Below are 20,329 nucleotides of genomic sequence, written 5' to 3'. Positions count from 1 at the left end.
ACATTATTTTTCAAGATGGCGGAGAAGACTGAATTAACGTGTGTTACAAACGCACAGAATAATAAGCGTTCTGTAGATTTATCCCGCGTGAAGAATAAGGAGAGAAGAATGCAGTTGTATAAGAAAGAAAAGCAGAAAAGCAAAAGAACGAAAGAAAAAAAGAAAGAGGGAGGAAGATGAATTAGGAGAAGAGGTATTCTATATATTCACAATCACATCACACTTACTGCAGCTAGTCCCCAAATATCTTTAGAATTTGGTTTGAATATGTACTTCGCGCAGATTATCTTAGATGAATTTAAAATATTTGACCATCAATTGCGATGTGGATTTCAATGTTCAATGGGAAGAGATGAGAATTATCTAACCAGCCATGCTGTTGCTGCCCCCCCCCCGCATAAATTAACTCTTCCATTGAAGCAATCATCAATAAATTCCCTTTTGTAAAATCATGTGCTTTTGACAATGGTTTAGGATGAAATGATTTCTATAGATATTTGGGAGACACCCTATACTTCTCCACTTCTACAGAAATTTGTGCATGTGTAGATTTTTATAGTTTGATCAACCTTTTAGTTCAATTGTTATACTTATAGTTCATTGGCTTGATCATGAAACATGTTGATTTACATATCAGAAATATGTAATATATGACGAAAATTCTGATTAATGACCTGATTAAACTTAGAAAAACTTAGTCATTGTGAAGTTCTGCATGTTGGCCAAATGGGAATGTAACCAGATGGAAGGGTGAATCTATCTTATCTTTCTTTTGATTTATGACACTATTTTGTTTTTTAAATACTAGAATTGAGCTACCTTAATGCACTTATTTTGATATTGTGAATTTCACAAAAAAATCCTTCTGGTTTTTCAGTTGTAAAGCCAGCCAAGTTTAGTTCAACTTCATATGTATGTAAATTTCAGGATGTTGCTCATTTCTATGTAATTCTTTTGTTTTAGCAATGAGTTATCATGAAAAAATTTGCTTAGAAAATTTATTAAGTGGGCTAGCTATGCCACTAGCCACTAGAGTAGTAACCTTCAATGGCACTTATCACAGCACTTTACTTATCACAATAGCACTTTCAAGCCGTTACCTCGTTGCGTTACCTACGCAACTTAAGTCACTAAAAAGTCTTTCTCAGTATTTCAAAGATGTTTACGTCATTACCTATGACGTTATGTTCCAATTGAGGCGGTAACGTAACAGACAAGAAGTTTAGTTTTGATTTTACGCCTCAAAACGTATTTACAAATGTCAGTTTTGTAAGTGGTCACTCTGATGTTGTAATTTAGAACTTTTTCTTTCTCTTTATTATTGGTGTCGACATCATGCAATAATCGTGATAATATAGAAAGACGCTTTCTTCGTTGTATTTATTTGTATTTGTTGTGAGCGTGGGTTAATGAATAATACTATACACACTCGTGATTTTGTTTCCAAAGCTTTGTCTCCTTCGAAAGAAAACTTTTCAACCAAACGTTATCAGAAAAAGAGGGTGACGCTTTTTGTCTTCTTAGTGTTTCCTATGGCATGTAAGATGTTGGCCCATTTAATGTTCAAATTACGAGTCATACCATTTTAATGCAGCGAATTGCTTTATTTGATTATGGTATTAAGATCTTCAACTTGTTTGGCCTATATGCACATACCTGCGTATTTAGTATTAGCTACGCGCCGAAGTTATAAATTTTGTGCCTACTTTACAACATTGTTTTGTCCAAGTCAAAATTTAGAGCATCTGTAATATGACTTCGAACGTTCAAACAAGTAAAATTTGAATTTTTTATGTTCGAAACACTTCGCTGATCGTGATGAACGATTTCCGGTCTATTACGGCGACTATAACAAAAATAATAATGGTTTTTTGATCATGTTAATCCGCATATTTGTATACAAGCTTCAGCTTGCCATGGTAGAATGTTATATTAAGGAAATTTTTCATGAATTTTTTACTGAAATGCGCTGCAGTTGGTGCGATAATGGAGTTGAGACTAATTCATACATATGTATAATCAGTTACGTGGAAGAAAAACCCGTGGTCACCTGCTGCGCTGGTTAACTTTGAATTTTTCCCTCGTCATTTTGTAGTACTCTTCAGACAATACTCGTAGACAAAAGGGAGAGATATTTAATATTTGATAGCAAATATGGCAACGGCACTGGTCAACGGTGTTAGAAGATACAGGTTTCAGCATCTAAACCACGTTGAACAAGCGGACTTGAACGATAATGAATTTTCCGTGCAGTATATTGGGTGCACGGCGATTAGTGAAGATTACGAAACAGCATCAGATCAGGAAATAAGCGACTTCTTCGATATCGTCGTCAATTCTTACCAGTCAAATGCCGACAGTTTTCGATTGACCGTGGATGGAAATGGCGCTACACTACGCGATAGCGATGGAAGTATCAATCGTTTCTTCAAGGCGTGTAATATTAGTTATGTGACGACGACAAACAGTTGGCGAAAATATGCTAAATATGTTATTCTTGTTGCTAGAATCGAAAACGAAAAGAGCTTGAAAGGCCACGTTCTACTCTGTCAAAGTAAACTTCACGCCAAACGTATGTGTAGCACTTTCACAAAGATGTTTAAGAACGCGATTTCTACCAGCGAGCACAGCGACGAATCAGTTTTTCGTGGCCAATTTGTCACGAAAGAATTCGCAACTGTCAGTTACGATTTGAATAGAAATGATACGAAAAGATTTTATGATATCGAGGGCACGCCTAACACGAAATATGAGACAAGTGAAGTGGATGGCAGACAGGTAGAAGAACGCCAAGAACAACTTAATGATAACGACGACGCTTTCACAGAATTAGCGAAATCGAGATCCGTTAATTCCAGGAGGAGTGCTTCACAGTCCAACGTATCTGTTTTCAGAAGTATTCAACTGACCTAGTTATTTAATACGGCTTAAATGTACACTCATGACATGCATTGATATTTATACGTATAACATATTTAGTGTTTTTAGTTTTATTATTATTTTAAAGTTAACATCAAATGTTTTAAATTAATCGTTGTTAATAAATGTTAGGAAATCGGCTGCAATGTGAGGCATTTAATCGCGCTTTAAAGGTTATATTTGTTTGACCTCAACTGCGTTGTATTGTACGTTATAATAGGTAGAAATTTCGAAATGAAATTATTTTATCATGCTGTTGTTGTATGCAAACTTTTTAGGACGACGATTTTTTGCCAAAAAAACACCGCAAAATGCTGCGTTTATTTTCCACGCATGTAAAAATGTGAACATCGTATTGAGTCTAGAAGCGCACCGCTTTAACTGTGAGCGAGATTAACCACCCACAGTATTTGTTTATTTGTACTGCTGCTGAAATAGCGTGTAACTCCTGCACAAAATCAAAGAATGCAAGTATTTCTACTTGTGAGACTCTTTTATGAACATGACAAGTTCTTTAAAATAAAATAAAATAATACTCAATAACATCTTATGCAATATAAATGAGTTTACGGGTATTTGCATACGCGACAAGAGCAATATATTGCCTGCATTTACATTTACTCATTGTTATGTATTTGACTTGTCACCCGCAATGGAGACTCGTGGATATCGTAGAGATGGATTCAAAGGGACCGACTCAACGACACTATGACGAGAAGTTCATGACTATTTGGAAACTTCTTCGTTTCTACTTCTCGCATGCTCGCGTGCGTGTACGACTTTTCACTTTGGCATTAAAGCGAAACACATTGTTATTCCGATTTACACGTGGAAAGATTTTATCAAATTTATGATAGTTTTTAATAATTTTTTGGCAAAGTAATGACAATATATAACAATTAATTTTTTTTCTTGTACGTAGGCACCACCAAAACAAGTGCCAAAAACCATTGAAAACACGAGACTTCCCGATGAAACAATGGTGGTTGCCGATGACGAGGAGGTATGAAATAGTTTGGCAAGTTTGACTAATTAAAAATGTTAGGTATAGTTCCAACTCTTACTATTAAGTTTGATGTATTTTAACAGGTGTTGCATGACGAAGAAAATGACGAATTAAGTTCTTACTTCAAATGTGAAATTCGACCTAAAGTACTGCTTACTACAAGTAACAAACCAAATTTGGTATGTAGACGTAAAATAATCAAGAGGCCAGTTTTGATAGTTTTTATGTGATCATTTTTTATGCAACATTAGCTTAATAACTTAGTCTTGAATGAGTCGTTGCATTGCATGCTCATATAGGAAAGAATGTACAGGGTAAAAGTAATCATCACCCTCTTGTGTTCGTGATTGATTGAATGTTAAACCGGACGACGTCATTACTCGTTTTTCTTCTCAGAAAACAGTTCAGTTCGTTGATGCTCTTTGCCAAATTATACCTAATTCGGAAGTGAGGTATAGGAAAGGCATTGCTATTAAGAAAATAATCCCTCAAGCAGTGGAAAGAGGATTTACGAATCTTGTTATCGTGAACGAAAATCACAAAGAACCAAGTATCCTTTCGTCACTATAGTAAAAAATATTTCCCTCCGATAATATGCGTCAAGTGTCCAGTTTCTGATAAATATGCTAACATAAGCAAACAATAGTTGTCGTTTTTGTCAATTAGCTTCGAATATGAGACTATATATATTGACCATTTAGTAAAATGTTATTATAGCGGCGTTCAATGATGAACAGAACATATACTATTTTAAGATAATGACGGCTTTAGAATTAATTGTCGTTTTTTTCGATTAGCTTCGAATATGAGACTATTATAAGTACAATGTTGTAAGCGGCGTTCATTGATGACATATACATATTTTAAGATGATGTCGGCTTTTAATTCTAATCTGTATTTGATTTTAACGAAAATTAAAGATGCTTTATGGATAATTCATCTTCCTGACGGGCCGACGGCGCATTTCAAATTAAGCAGCGTGAAATTATCGAAGGCAATCAAGGTTGGTACTGAACTAGCGAAATGTGCCCATCTCTGTACACGAAAGTTGACTTGCTTCATCAGCAGTAATAGTTTGATTTTTTCTCCGTCTCAACCCCCCCTTTCCCCATACCCTCACGTCTGTCTCAACCCTATTCACAAGAATACTAACTTCGTCCACGCCAGAGGAATTCCCTCTTGATTGGTCACGGTAGGTAGACGGCAACACAATTACTTTAGGGTCAGTTAAGAGAAAAATTTTCTAAAAAATCTTGTTTTTATAAATAAAAAAGATTTGTAGCAATGAAGATTTTTAATATTCAAGAATTTTAGGAAGACTGGAGGTTAATGTGACATCATACAATTATACATAGATTTTTTTACAGCAACCTGCATTAGTACTTTATTATTAATAATTGATATTCATTAATATTTCATGATATTATTAATAATTGATATATATAATTGATGTCGGTTATCTTCTTTTGCTCACATCGTCGATAAAAGTTTTTTGCTTGAGATTATTTAAAAAAACCTAAATTTTCGTTTTTACGAAATCAAAAATCATATGATAAAATAAAAGAAGATTGTTTACCCTCAAAAGAAAAGAAAAAGTAAACAGATTTGATGATCCTGATTTAAATTGACTAATCGAATTCAAACCTACTCGTCTCTTTTCAACAATTTATACCCCATCATCATGCACTGCGGATTGCCATCTTTTATTGCCGTAGTGATTTTAACAAACGTTATTACTGCACATGGTTAACTAAGTCAATTTTTCAACAGAATCATGGACGAGCATCGTCGCATCGACCGGAAGTCGTACTAAATAACTTCAAAACGAGGCTGGGTCATTCCGTTGCTAGGTTGTTGGCTTCCTTATTTCCTTACGACCCTCAGTTCCAGGGAAGGCGATGCGCGACATTCCACAATCAAAGGGATTTTATATTTTTTCGACACCATAGGTATGTATAAGACAGCATATTTTAGTTATCCAAATTAATTTATTGTGCTCTTAAAAAATCTCACATTCTTAAGCAGTGCGAGTAACAAACCTTAAAACATGGAAGTTCTAATAACTAAACCATTTTATCAGCCATTTCTTTGAAAGGACTTGTTGACAAGCTAGTTCAGACTCTAACTTTTCTTTGCTTACTAGATATATATTCAAGAACTCGCAGAAAGCAGGCCTTCAAGAACTTGGTCCTAGATTTACGCTTAAGTTGCGTTCACTGCAACGTGGTACATTTGACACAAAGTTTGGACAGTATGAATGGATACATAAGGTAGACCAATGTTGCTTTTACGAGCAATCCGCAAAAATCTTATTTTGAGTTTATTCTAGCTCTATAGTTGTGCCTGACCAACAAATTTATCTCTTAGCCAAAATATCCAATATTCGACCATCTATATTTGTTTTCTTTCGTTTGTTAGCGAAAAGAAATGGACAAGAGCCGACGAAAATTCGTTTTGTGACTCATCTTTCAAGCCGCTCCATGCCAATGTGAACAGTGTTATACCAGATACATGACTAACTGGTTATGAAATGGCCGAGTCATTTTTCTTTGAGCTGCGTCATTTCACAAATTGATCGAATTGCCAGAGTCGTATATTTTGTTTGGCGTGTTTCATATCACAGCTACTTGACTTAATTTTCTTGATATACGAAGGGGACTTTTATGGATTGAAAGCTATTAAAATCTGGTGTGGTGGCAACTCGTCTTTGCCAAAAAACCCGCCCGTGCAATATGAGGCATTTTTTCAGGTTTATTTGATCCCTCGTCCCGTGCATATATCAAATGTAGTCAAGCCAAATGCTTACATGTAGGGGCGCATCAAACGATTTTATGGCAATTTTATAAATTTACATCGCTGGATTAAATTTGCGACCTGGGTACGCCAACACTGGCAGACGAACGTCTTTATTCACTTCAAAGCACATCAAAAAGCAGTTCATTTGTCATGTTTAGTTGTCGATAAGCATTTCAAACTCTGTCGTTTAATATAATTGACAGTGAAAAAGTATTTCATTCAGCACAACAGATATTACAGAAAAGACAAGTTGTCTTTTGCTTGTTATAAAACACAACAATAAAATGTTATTTTGCTTACTTTGCCTTCATTATAGCTACTACCTAGAAAACAGGCAGTCGCGATAGCCTCACTGTGCTCATAAATGAACGCAAGGCTGTGGATTTTATTCTACACAGCAAGCCTGTCACGCGAAAGCAATACGGTCGTATATTCACAAGTCGACACGATACCTCATCGCAGGTGACCTTCGTTAGTAAATATTTTTCTTTGTCATCGCAGTTGAATTCCATGGGGTTTTTTCTAGTCTCGTCAACAATTTTATCGTCTATCTCGATCTCTCCGTGCTGTAAAAAAACGCGATGATGTTTTTAGCCGTGCATGGGAAAACCATTGAAGGGCGATTGTCTTGACCAGTGAAAGTGTTGGGGGGGGGGATGTTGTGTGATGAGGGATATTTTCGCTAGCCCCATACACTCTTATAAGTTACAAACTTACGGCGATTATATGTGTAGCTCATATTCTTGCGATACTGATCAAACGGATCGTTGATATCAACTCCTATACCCTGAAAAATATGAAAATATTTAGAGATAACGCAGGATATGCGGGTAGCTTGCACCACGTGGTTTATTTTTTCAGAAACAGTCTGACCAATGGACTGACCAACCAGGTCCTACATGGTAAATCTTAAACAGGTAGAGGAATATTTTGGTCCAAACTTGTCCTAAAAATTGTTAGAATTGGAGAATTTTACGACTTTGACTAATTTTAATGATCATGTGCCAGTTAAGTCTGGATCGTAGATGGAGACGTCTTCCAATTTGGACAAAACGTTTATTTTTTAACGAGCGCCGAATACGTGTCCACGCAAAAATCTTAACTATCGCCGTTCTTTGCAAGGGTTCGTTGTACAGGCCTAAATTTAAACGTATTCGTAAACGTCACAACAACTAGACGGAAAGCGTACAAACACGTCAATAACAACAGAAGCAGACCAAAATACAACGTAGAAAAAAACTATTATATCGTAGAAATAAAGCACTATCAATGAAACAGCTGCGTCGTGAAACGCAGCTGCCACTCATGCATCCAAAAATAGTCTGTATATGGTAAACGTGACAGTTTCCCAGAAAAACAAGGAAGAAACAGTTCCTCGAATATGTATGTATCCTGTTGCATTCTCAATGCAAGCACATTTTAGAGATCATACATTTCAGTCTTTTTTTTATCTAATGTTCAAAAAGCTTCGGGACACCACGTCCTATGTACGTTGGTCTTCCTAATGGCGAATTTATAAAGAAAATAGAAGAAGCTATATGCATTTTCAACTTTTGCAAGACAGTTTGGATAGGCTATTTAAAAATACATGTACGTAGTAACAGCTTGTGAAAAAAAGCAGTATGCAAGTTCCATGTCATTGGCAAACGTTATCTTATCAACGAGAATCTTTGACAAAACAATTTAACGTATGTCGATTGTATAAAGTTTTAAAATGAAGAGGAACACGATGAAACATGATCTTTTTTAGATAACTTTTCAATTCTGTACGTGAAATTATAATATGGTAAAAGACTGCAGCATAATTGCGAAAAAAAGAAAATGATCTGTTTTAAAATGATTTGCAAACAAAACTGAAGCGACGAAATGTTCTCGTTCGTAGGTCGATACATGCAAGTACTCTAAACATCAACAAGGTACAATTATGATGATCACGTAGAAATCCTACCCATATGTGTTAAATAACAATCCCACTGAAGAACATACTCTGTTTTGTTTTACTTGACATGCTGCGATTGCATGACTGTACATTCGAAGTAAAGAACAACTGAGGAATATAGTTGTTTCCAAATCCAAGATTTGCATTATTCAATAACTATTATCACTCTCGAGTACAGCATGCACTACATTGTACATCGGGTCAAATAATATGGGAGATCAATTTTCTCCGGAACAGGCGAGTATCAGAAGGTGTAAGCACAGTGATTAGAATATACCAACAGTAGTGACTTGCATGTTTTGAAAATGAAAGTTGAATTTTCCCGTTATATATATTGGCACCATATCTGCATGTGTGACATGCTAGTTTGCTGTGCATTTTCAAAGAAGTCAACGAGATAAGGATCGATGATAAACATTCTTCTAACTTAATGTAAAAACAAGTGATCTGTTTTAATTGATTTAGACTAAGATAATGCAAATCGTCTCTTATTCATGCTCACAAACAACAAAATGAAGAGTGAAGACAAAATGCTAGCCTTTTCAATTACTTCACGTGCATGCCGTGAGTGATTGAAAAGCTCAACAGTTACTCAGAAATTCGACGTGTTATCAAATGCTTTCACTGAATATTGCAAATTGAAATAAACACTTAAAAGTTGCACCTGCTACGAGAGACCCGTTCCGAACACCTTTCTCGTAACATATCATCAGACAATGAATATTCAATCAATTCAGCAATTATCAGACGTCGTCCATTTATACAAGTGCCCCCTATTGATGGGATTTAGATCACGTATGACTTCGTGCATATGAGATTCGGAGAAACTTTTCGTGCAAACTGAGAACAAGGTACACTGTTGAATTGATGAACGATATGAATGGCACAGAAGCTCGGATATTTCCCAAGTACACAGTAATCAGTGTGATTTCCATTTATATTCTAATCATGATCATCGCCGTACCTCTGAACAGTCTCGTCTTATTTGGCAACCTCACAAAAAGAAGGAGTAGAATCAAGCCATCGAGCATACTCATGGCAAACCTCGCGACAACGAGTTTGTTAATGAATACAGTCACTACTTCACTGGAAATATACCAAGTTGCAAGACCCAAACACGTTGCCAGAAATGAAATGTTATGTTCAATAATCGGCACCTCCTTTTCTTCGCTGTACTTCGCCGTAACACAAACTCTGATGTTCATGTCTATTGATCGGTATTATGCAGTGAAATCAGTACTGCAATACGCATTAACAGTGACACGTAGCAGGACAAAGGCTGCTGTCGCCTTCATTTGGCTAGAGACGTTTCTCCTTGCTGCCTTAATTATGTCGCCATACAGTGTTAATGTCGAATACACGTTCAATTACGGCATGTGTACCGTACATTTCGATCATCGTACTGGAATAAATGTATGTTTGGTGATCATTGGTGGTTTCATACCCTTTGGAATCATTGTAATGAGCAACTGGAAAATGGCAATTCTTTTAAGACAACACACTCGCAGGATTAAAACCAGGTCAAACCATCAGCCAACAGACAACGCAAAGAAAAATAACGCAGAAGGTATGATCACGCGGGTGCCATTTTAGATCGGACAACGTAAAGACAAACTTAAACCCTATAATTTTAAGGAATAACGTGACCTCCTTACATGTTTGTAAATGTAGATCGTCCAGGTTGGTATAGCCCTGAGAAGGACTATTTTTGTTGTTGTTGACTGACGTTTCGACAACCTTAGCAGTAGTCATCTTCAGACTAGTCATTTGACTCTGAAGATGACTACCGCTAAGTTGTCGAAACGTCAGTCAACAACAAAAACAGTCCTTCTCAGGGACTATACCAACCTGGACGATCTACATTTACAAACATGTAACGACACTCCCAGGTTCAAACCATTTACTTTATAACGTGACCTCCTGTTAATGGAATGTTTTTTAAAAAGCGGCACATAATCTTAGTCATTTCGCAGGAAAATGCGATAAGTTTAATTACTAAAACACTTGGTCGTTTCCCACAAAGTAATTGAAAATTGCAAGGTTCGAACACAGTTAGGATTAATTTTATCGTAAACTTTTCTAGTACGTATGATAAAATTTTGCTTCTATCTTTATAGAACGGTTAAACGCAAAACGTTTCAAACTGTTAACCAATGAAATTAAAATTTATGACACGATGCTGAAATTTTGTATATCTTCGATGATGGACCTAGCTCTTCCCCAAAATGGAGGCATTATTTTAAGGAAGCTCAGCTCCTGAGCAGTGTCTTTACAGCTTCATCTAAGCGATTCGAAAAGCCTTGGTTATCAGGTTGACCCCACCCCTCCTCCCTATTTTCACTCTTTTTAGTCTATCAAAATAAAACAATCGCTAATCTTTTAATCTTTTATTGTTCGGCAGTGATGGAAAGACAAGTGACCACGGTGGTGTTTTGGATAAACATCACATGTTTTGTCTGCTGGATGCCCGCAGTTATCATCGCTGTTTTGCAACTTGTTAAAATAAATATTCCAGCGTCTCTATATATTTTCGCTTATATTACATCGCATTTAATGACAATTGTCAATGCTGGCCTCGACCTATACGTACGAACCGATATGAGGAATAAGGTGAAACAACTGTTCACACGATGCAGACCAAATAGAAGTGACGAAATAGAAGTGAGCAAAACGTAAAGACAGCCGAGTTTTATGCTGTACGTTACAAAAAATAGTAGGAATGCCGACTGCAAACTTGATGTGAAAGAATAATGAGAGAAAAATCGTCGTCGTGAAAGGATTGAACGCGTGTAAAAATATGTAATTTGATAGAAAATTGTAAGCTAGAGATGGTTGTAAGAAATTTTGTACTATACTATAAATAATCCATACAATAAACTTAATTGGCGCTGAACATAATGACTCGCAAGACATCAAAAAAGATGCTGGATTTTGACCTTTTAACTCATAGTCATATGTTATCAATAAATCATAATTGTAGAAACTATCATCTGTAAGTATGACGTCATAATTGCAGATATCGAGAATTATCTGCAGGTAGTTAACAAATCAGAGCCGAGAATGCTCACATAGTGAATAATAACAGTTGTTAACAAATCATATTGTATAAACTTTATATAACAACGTACCTTAAACATGTCCTGCTTATCACGAACTTCTCCTTGCTTGATTGGATCTTGTATTCCTTGTTCTGACTTGCCCAGTCCAGCTCCTTCCCATCCTTCAAAAGTGAATGAAAAAAATTTATTTTTTTCAATGAATTAAAACATGCAAGCGTTTAACAACTACGACACGATTTATACAATAAAAAGTAGTCTGTACAAAAATGCATGTCTAGTCAACATAAAAGATACAAGAGATATTCTCGAATATCACAAAAACTCTTTTCTTTCCCAATTTGAGGTGAATCATACAAATTCAAAAGGGTTGGACTTCTCGCACTCAGATAAGCTATAGCTACAATGAATCAAAATGAAGACCACAAAAGCGCTTTTCATGATGACATGACATGACAAGCCAGTTTTTATTCTTAAAATCTTAAAACCTCAGTCTCAGAATTATAATTACAACCAACTCATTGGTACGAAATAACTTACCCATTTTCTTTAGAAGTTGATGACCAACATTGCTCTCATCAATCCTCGTGTTAAGAGACTTCTGTAGAAATGGGCCACTGGAAGGAAGAAAACAAGATTTGAGAAGAAATGCGTTTGCGTCTGTTATAATTCTAACATATCAGTTTTAAGCGCATTTTAAAGTTCGTTCTGTGCGTTCAATGTTGAAGATTGAAACATGAAGAGACTGCAAGGACAACTTTGTCACAAGCTCACGTAAGAAAACTGTAAAGATATCTACGTCACTAAATACACACTTGAGAAAACTGTAAAGATAACTACGTCACTAAATACACACTTGAGAAAACTGTAAAGATAACTACGTCACTAAATACGCACTTGAGAAAACTGTAAAGATAACTACGTCACTAAATACACACTTGAGAAAGCTGTTAAGATAACTACGTCACTAAAGACACACTTGAGAAAACTGTAAAGATAACTTCATCACATTAGGAATACACTGACACATAAAAAAAATTCAACGAATAGCATTATGGGGATGACCTATACGTAAATCAATTTAAATGATTGAAGTTTAACACTTTGCCAGCCAGGTCGTTCAACTTTCTCAATAAACATCACTGTATGCATTTAGGTAGTAAAGACGACGACATGTGATACTAACAACGTAAAATTTAATTCTCCCATTTAAAAGAGTGAATTTGAACACAAACATAATGTCGTTAGCCTGTTTAACTAACTGTAGTAAATGGAACCCAATTCATCAACTCACCCAAAGCTTGGTGGAGTTGGACTTCTTCGTCTTGGCGAGCGCGATCTAAACAATACATAAAAAATCTGAACAAATCCTTAGCGTTGTAAAACAAACAAAGAAATTTCCATTAAAACATTGCAGGAAATATACAAATTAAAAAGATAAAAACTATAACCATATAAATACAAAATATTTACAATGGAAATCTAAAGGAAAAACCAGAATATTCAACTGAAACACCAAGCAGTTTAGAATAATGAATTCAGAAAAGCAAAATTTACATCGCTGACCTTCTACGTCTGGGTGATCTACTTCGTGACCTCGACCTTGAGCCAGATCTTGACCTCGATTTTTGTGCCGACCTTGACCGTGATCGAGACGGTTGCCTGGCAGTGTGAAACGTAATTTAAAACCTGGTGGTGTTTTAACATTTGCCAGCAAAAGACAAATGAAATAAAACATCTAACTCAAATACAGAGGAGTGCCGTAGCAGAAAAGTAGTCACGTAGGAGCAATGGAAGCCAAGACGCTTCGCGTAAGGTAAGACATATTGTTAATAATAAAGATTACTGATTGGCTATATATTCCAACAGTTAGTTGATTGTTAATGACAAGAAACTTAGGTGGTTAACCTTGCATGACGATAAAAGAGATAGAAACATTGGAGAATATTAGGTAAATGATTAAAATTTATGATACAAAATGTCCGTGAACAATCTCTAATTTAGGGCTATACAACAACTAGATTTAGATTGTTAAGACAGCTGAATGGTTAGCAATAGACGCAAATGAATTCATTTAACGTGAAAAGGTAAAACTTAAGGCTATTTTTATAAATAAGTTAAGTTTGCAACTTGTCTCTAGAGTATAAAGGTCGCAATTTACAGTTTAATAAAAACTGGAAAGCCGTGCGTGCAGGCAAATATCAACAATTATGGGGATTGATTAATATAAGTACCACTTATATTCAGCGATGTAATGCTTTAGGCTTATGTAGACCTAACGTACCTTCTTCTCCGTGGAGATTTGCTTCGTGATCTCGACCTTTAAAACAAAATGATGAAACGATGTAATTAATCGAAACACCGTCATGTCATATAATGCACAGCTTCGAGCCAAAAGCAAAACAGTAAAATATTTTTTCAAAAAAAGGACAGACCTAACGTTGTTTTTGAACTCATCGAGATTAGCTGCAGTATCCCCGCCCCCTTCTATTCAAAGTTTGCCATGAATTATATTTAACACCCTTAAGTACCGTAGATAAACTCATCTTTTTTAAATAAATTCATCTAATAAAAACAGGACTTCTATCTAAGTATTGTCTGACAATATAACGATGAAATTATTATTTTACATGCCTAATGATTTTTTTAAACAACAATTATCCTTTACCTGGATTTTCGCCGAGCTGGAGAACTGGAACGAGATCGTCGTCGAACAGGTGATGGAGACTTAGCTTTGGGTGGTGATTTTGAAAGTGACCGGGGTCTAAAATGTTGCAATAGAAATAGAACGAATTGGAGGTAGGTAATCCAAAATATTCCTCTAATCTAACCTTCAGCCTTACTAAAGGTGAACTTCGTGTACGCATTAAATCAAGTACCACAATCTCAAAGGACTTATTTAAACAACTTGTAAAAAATTAATCATGTTCGTCAGCCTTACTGTAAGTCGTAACCATCATTAAGACACATGATTCACAAACAGTACAATGTTCATTTTATTTCGGAGCGTTATCGAAGGAGAACGAACACTCAAGTAAACTATCTTGTTCATTAAATGTTTTCGAAGTGAATAAAAAAAGTGTTTGTACCTTTGCTTTTCTTCTTCTTCTTCCTTTTCATCCTGTTTTTTGAGTTTTTGTGCCATCTCCTTCACCATTTCTACCTTATCACGTATTTCTCGTTCCTTGATAAACTTCAGCTTCGTTTTGTAAAACTCGTGTAGAGCACCAGCTTCCCAGCCATCACTAAAAATTCAAAGATTTGTGCAATACAGTTATGTGTACCAGACATATAATTTGCACTTCGTGAAAAGTTATCTTCAAACAACCCTACCAGAAAACAGCAATAATGCACATGTTCACTACGCACAGTGACAATCATTAAATATCCACAAGCCTCCCTACATTTCTTAACTTCATATTCCGCTACTAACTCAAGTTATAATCACCAGAAAATCACAAGTCCTCAAAAATTTTTATGTTTATATTTAAACTTACCTATTGCGCGGTCGCTCGTGACTTGGGGGACTGTAAAATGCTTCAACTGCGGTAAGCAGTCGGTCACTGGGAGGTTGGGGAGGAGGTAGTCTGATGTCTTTGGGGTCCAAAGGCTCATAGTCAACGTCTGGAGACTATACATACATCAAAAGCACAATAGTAGAAATAGTTTACAACAAAATTTGAAAAGCAACAACAAAAGAAGTACATAAAGTAGTATTCATTGATCAAGTGGTTAAGCGAATTGCGATTAAACTGCATCTTACTCAAGATTGAAGAAAATAACTTTGATTTCGGATCAACATGGTAGATGCCATATGGGTATCATTTGTTGAATATGAACCTTTTGATTTTTTAACTTATACGTGATTTAACTTTGAAAGCCAATTAGGGCTTCCTCGTTTGCCACCAAAGTTTGGGAGAATGGGATACAAAATATTTGAGAAACGAAACCGTTTTTCAATGGTACGTAGGTAGGGCGAGTCAAAATATGCTCATTAGAATGGATAAAATAAGTATATTAATGGAAGATACCTTTTGAAAGACTTTACGAGCGTCAAATTGTTTACACAGGGAAATAAAAATGATACACAAAGAAACTAATCTATTGACTATTTTTAACGATAACTTACGTTTATTAACGGCACCATCAATCCAGCTGGGAGCTCATAATACATCGCTTGAGGTTGAGGTAGCTGTTGTTCAACAACAGGGGCGCCGCCTTGCGCATGATGGAATTCTGGAACACCTGGACCTTGATCACCGAAACCGTGATTGTAATCAAAGCGCTGCGGGGGTATCGGAGGAAAAATATGGGGTGGTCGTGGGAAGTTAGGATCAAATGGGGGCATAGGTTGACCATTGAAGCCTGGTGGTGGTCTGTTAAACGGTGGACGCGGAAAACCAGGGGGTGGAAACTGATGAAAATTTGGAGGCGGAAATGGAAAATTGGGGTCTGGTGGAAACACCGGCTCTGAGGGTGGATGCTGTGGAAATATTATGTTCTATATCAAATACAATAACCACGCAAGACTGTCGAACATATCTTTCAGAGAATAGTATTTCAATTTCAATATTAAAACTTTGATTACTTTGTTTTCCAACAAAATATCAAGTGGGGAAACGTTCAAACCTCAGACTGTGACGGAAGTGGTTGCATCGTCAAGGTGTTCGGCTGGCTTTGATTGCTGTCAGAAATTTGTGTTTCAGACATAGGTATATCTTCCGATTCAGAAACTATAAAATAAATAGAAGCCCAGGAGGGATTAATGCAGAAATAACTTTAAAGGAAGAAGGGATGTGGAAAAAAACTTATGCGTAGATACTTTTGTTTGCGCTTGTATTTCCCTCTTCGGTTTGTTGGTTTATCTTCTCCATGGGTCGTTCTATCACAGGCCGAGCTTCTTCATCTTGATGGTATTTAATATAAATTTGAGAATAATCCGCTATTAAATAAAGCAAGGTTTTCCACACGAGAATACAAAGCATTCTATCATAATATTTGCAAAGGCACGATGTAAAAAAAATATATTGGAAAAGTCAGCCGCATCGTGAGATAATTCCTACCTTGACCTTGAGATGCGTTTAATTCCTTATCAGATTGCATTGGATTTTTTAATTTCTGCAAAAATGAATCACAAAGAATTAAGCTTCCTTTCCTTTCTCAAAGATAAGAAGCGCTTAAAATCAATCCTAATTAATCTTAAATCAAGAGGTTTGCAGCAAACGACTTCCAGGAATCCATTCTAACTAGTCATGTTAGCAAATCACATCATAAGAATTTGCCGGGATAATCTCTGGCAAAGCTGACTACGCGACTGTATGCATACGCCATTAATTGGGCAATGAGCCAAAACAGAGGATAGGTTATAACTTTTATCACCAATCTCGAATGTATCATGCATAAAAATCACTAGAGATGACTTTCTTTGTGTTAGTATTCTGTAGTAAAAGAAGGCACCCTCCTGATTTGAATGAAAAAGCATGAAATGATTGAAGTCATTTCCGAATGACGGTAGATTCTCTGGCACATTCTAATGGAAATACATAATCGTGAAAAAATAATGTTACATACATAAAGTGTGCACAGTTTTCTTCCAAGTAAAAGTTTAAATATTTTCATACATTCATGATGACAAATAGTTGCTTGCCTTTATACTCATACCTCCAAAGTAGCGCTGTTAAAATACTCGTTCGTCTCCCATATTCGAACAACTTTCTCGCATCTTTGCTGATTTTCCTGAGTTTCGCCGATATGCGTATGACAATATATGGGAACTATGATTTTCTGTAGTTGTGATTCAACATTCAACGTCGTTTTGCGTGAAGCATTATGCAACACGTCATTGATTAAATATATTATATGCAGTTTGTGTAAGAAACCCATTCCAGCACCGGTCACCCTGCAGTAATGAAAGCAAACAGATTGTACACTTTGCTCGTTAAACACAATTCTTACAATCAAACACCGTAAATTTCTATGATGAGTTGTACATAAGCAATACAATTACACCTTGAAATCCTTCCAGCACCTACTGAATGAGAAATGTTTCCCACGAAAAACAGAAGAAAAGAATGGCCAGTGTACAACAAATTCAAAAAATATATGGTGGAATCAAGCCAGACAGCATTTCAAGTAAAATACACTATACATCAATGAATAATAGTAATCAGAATCGCGATAATCATCAAAACTGTTGGCTCGGTTGCATGTCGATACTTTGGCTATAAAAGCAGGCTTGTAGAGCACAACTTCTTACATACTTTTACATGTATTTTATCGACATAATGAAAAGTTCAAATAATCGTTCAACAATAGTTACCTCAAAAGCAAATAGTCTGCAACCTGTTTGAAATGTCCTTCAGTCTTACAATTCTTGAATATCCAATTTTTTCCATTCTATAGTTCGAACAAAATTCATAACAAAATGGATTAGAGTTAAACTTGAAGCCAAATACGACCACAAACACAGTATGAGCTAGTGTGTGATTTAATCGACAAAAAAAAACATGTAAACTTATACACGCAATCTTACGTACATAGCTGGAAAATCATTTAAATGACCAGAAAAATGTTATAGCTAACAATGTCTCATGAAGACAAAAACAGGGCATTACATACGTACAGAAATGTGTTCTTTGGTGCAGGATTGCATGATTTTCACCAAGAAACTTTCGAATTCAGGAATATTGACGTTATTCGTGGGAAAATGATATGGTTGTTGTTGAGGAGCTTGGTGATCACTGATAACCTGAGGTTGCTGTACCTAAAAGTTCACACAAAATAATAAGCACGTTTTGACGATCGTTCAGAAAGTGAAGTTTGACAAAATGTGAAGATTAACTCTTTGAGAGTTATTGACGTATGTAACTGAGCAATATATTTGACTATTTACATATGAAACAATAAATAATTATTATAAATGTAGTTAAATAGAGATCACTGATAGAGATGTATGAAATCTCATTTTTGGATAATTCAATAAAAAGTATAAACATTACATCACACCTGTTGTGCCTGTTGCCATGGAGCAGACTGAATTGACTGCTGAACGTGCTGAACAAGAGATGCTTGGGTATTTTGATAAGGTTGAGATTGCAAATGTTGAGGGAGAAGTTTGCACTGAGCTAAATAACAAAACATCATGCAATTACACACGTAACCATATAAATATCCATTCATACAATAAAATTATGTGAATACAGGTAGTAGTATATATATTAATCACCCGTATCGCAGCTATCCATGGATTGATGTGAAACAAAACAGTAGTTGTGTTTTTTAAGTGTTGATTATTGATATAATCTTCATGCAACACAAGAATTCTTTTTGAGTTTAAAACTAACTAAATATGTAGTCCCTTTGTATGTAACATGAAACTCAACGTTGGTTTTCTAAGAGCAAAACATACCTATTTCTACTGAGACTCGCCATTTATAATAATTGAAGTAATCACCACCAAATAGAAATGAAAATTTGGGGTTGTCTTTCTGCTTAGATTTTGTCATTTCTTCAAATTTCGAGCCATTTCTTGCAACAAAATTGGCCAGTTTGTCAATTATATTCTTGAGTTCCTGATCTAGGCACAAAATTTCACAGAACTATATATAGCAGCAATAATAAATAACAAGATGCTGTATCAAAGCTTTTCATTCTGTTAGTTGTCATTGATTCATTATTGAATCACATTGATTCACAAAGTTTTCACTAAAAATATTCAGCAAACATGGAGTTTTTTTCATTATATACCACTCTTTATGTACATACTATATGAACACCTTTCAAATATACAGACATTTGTGCATGTTGGAAATGTTGCACACCAAATACATATCACATTCTCTAAGAAAGCACAAGGTTGGACCTGATCTTGATATACAAAACAATAATTCAGGAATATTGAAGGAAGTGAAAACCAGTTTTATAAGCATTGGCTGTTTTAACAGTTGTTGCTCAAGATATTCGAGGACAGAAAAAAGGCATAATGATATAACTGAGTATTGTATTCAAAATGATTGAGATTATAGCAGAACCAATATGGTGTAAGATCATATGACATCAAAGCAGCCATGTTGGTGAGTTACATCAAAGTATTGACACTCAACAGCAGATTATAAATCAACTAAAATTCCTTTACATTAAGTATGGGCTATTCAACAAAACTACAACCAACATGGCAAGCAGTGACATAGATTTCAATTCTCTTACATTCCCACAATAACAATTGCAGTGGCATTCACGTTCAATTTATTTGGCAATTAAGAAACTCACGAGCACCAAAACTTTCAAACGACAAGGTTTTCTCAGCAAACTGCAAACAAAATAAATTACCTTGTGGAGCAGGAAATGGTGGAACTTGCTGCCCTGCAACCGACATGTTGTTTAGTTGTGGCAGAGATGTGGTTGATTAAATAAATAATTTCCAAATAAGCACACGAATATTTGCTTGCAAGTTTCCCCCCCTCTCTTCTAGTACCATAAAATAGAATTCCCCGTAATCCCTGACTTTTCCTATAATTTAAAAACAAACAAACCAAATATTGGCTGGAATACAGTAAGTTAACTTTAGCAGTACGACTTTAAGACTTATCCACGCTTAAAATTCCGGGGGGGGGA

The 20,329-nt window shown here is 35.7% G+C and overlaps 3 protein-coding genes across 4 annotated transcripts; 2 read left to right on the top strand and 1 right to left on the bottom strand.

Annotated features, from left to right (window-relative positions):
- The first annotated feature begins 14 nt into the window (after positions 1 to 14).
- Positions 15 to 7,020, top strand: LOC124444932 (ribosome production factor 1-like). The gene is given in 9 exon segments (XM_046995633.1): positions 15 to 131; positions 133 to 193; positions 3,842 to 3,922; positions 4,009 to 4,104; positions 4,322 to 4,475; positions 4,846 to 4,928; positions 5,696 to 5,874; positions 6,069 to 6,195; positions 6,344 to 7,020. Coding segments are annotated over 9 exon segments (939 nt in total). The 5' UTR covers position 15; the 3' UTR covers positions 6,386 to 7,020.
- On the bottom strand, positions 6,875 to 20,315 carry LOC124444828 (calcium homeostasis endoplasmic reticulum protein-like). Of its 2 annotated transcripts, none has more exons than XM_046995496.1 (20): positions 20,045 to 20,315; positions 19,125 to 19,292; positions 18,722 to 18,840; positions 18,339 to 18,479; positions 18,036 to 18,112; positions 17,378 to 17,615; positions 16,780 to 16,834; positions 16,539 to 16,622; positions 16,346 to 16,449; positions 15,846 to 16,217; positions 15,214 to 15,347; positions 14,806 to 14,961; positions 14,385 to 14,480; positions 14,001 to 14,036; positions 13,283 to 13,378; positions 13,011 to 13,055; positions 12,257 to 12,333; positions 11,789 to 11,880; positions 7,439 to 7,508; positions 6,875 to 7,287 (listed from the first exon to the last, which is right to left on the bottom strand). In XM_046995496.1, the coding sequence occupies exons 1-20, from the start codon at positions 20,088 to 20,090 to the stop codon at positions 7,262 to 7,264; spliced, it is 2,232 nt and encodes a 743-aa protein (XP_046851452.1). In that variant the 5' UTR covers positions 20,091 to 20,315; the 3' UTR covers positions 6,875 to 7,261. The 2 variants fall into 2 exon arrangements, with proteins under 2 accessions (XP_046851452.1, XP_046851460.1); XM_046995504.1 differs by having other exon boundaries at positions 15,846 to 16,199; positions 20,045 to 20,314.
- Positions 9,306 to 11,759, top strand: LOC124444923 (type-1 angiotensin II receptor B-like). The gene is made up of 2 exons (XM_046995622.1): positions 9,306 to 10,227; positions 11,062 to 11,759. Exons 1-2 carry the CDS (start codon positions 9,528 to 9,530, stop codon positions 11,334 to 11,336), a joined length of 975 nt encoding a protein of 324 aa, XP_046851578.1. The 5' UTR covers positions 9,306 to 9,527; the 3' UTR covers positions 11,337 to 11,759.
- Positions 20,316 to 20,329: the final 14 nt, after the last annotated feature.

The sequence above is a fragment of the Xenia sp. Carnegie-2017 genome, unplaced genomic scaffold (assembly GCF_021976095.1).
Source record: "Xenia sp. Carnegie-2017 unplaced genomic scaffold, XeniaSp_v1 HiC_scaffold_1, whole genome shotgun sequence".
Lineage (NCBI taxonomy): Eukaryota > Metazoa > Cnidaria > Anthozoa > Malacalcyonacea > Xeniidae > Xenia > Xenia sp. Carnegie-2017.
This window is presented reverse-complemented; position numbering and strand designations above follow the sequence as displayed.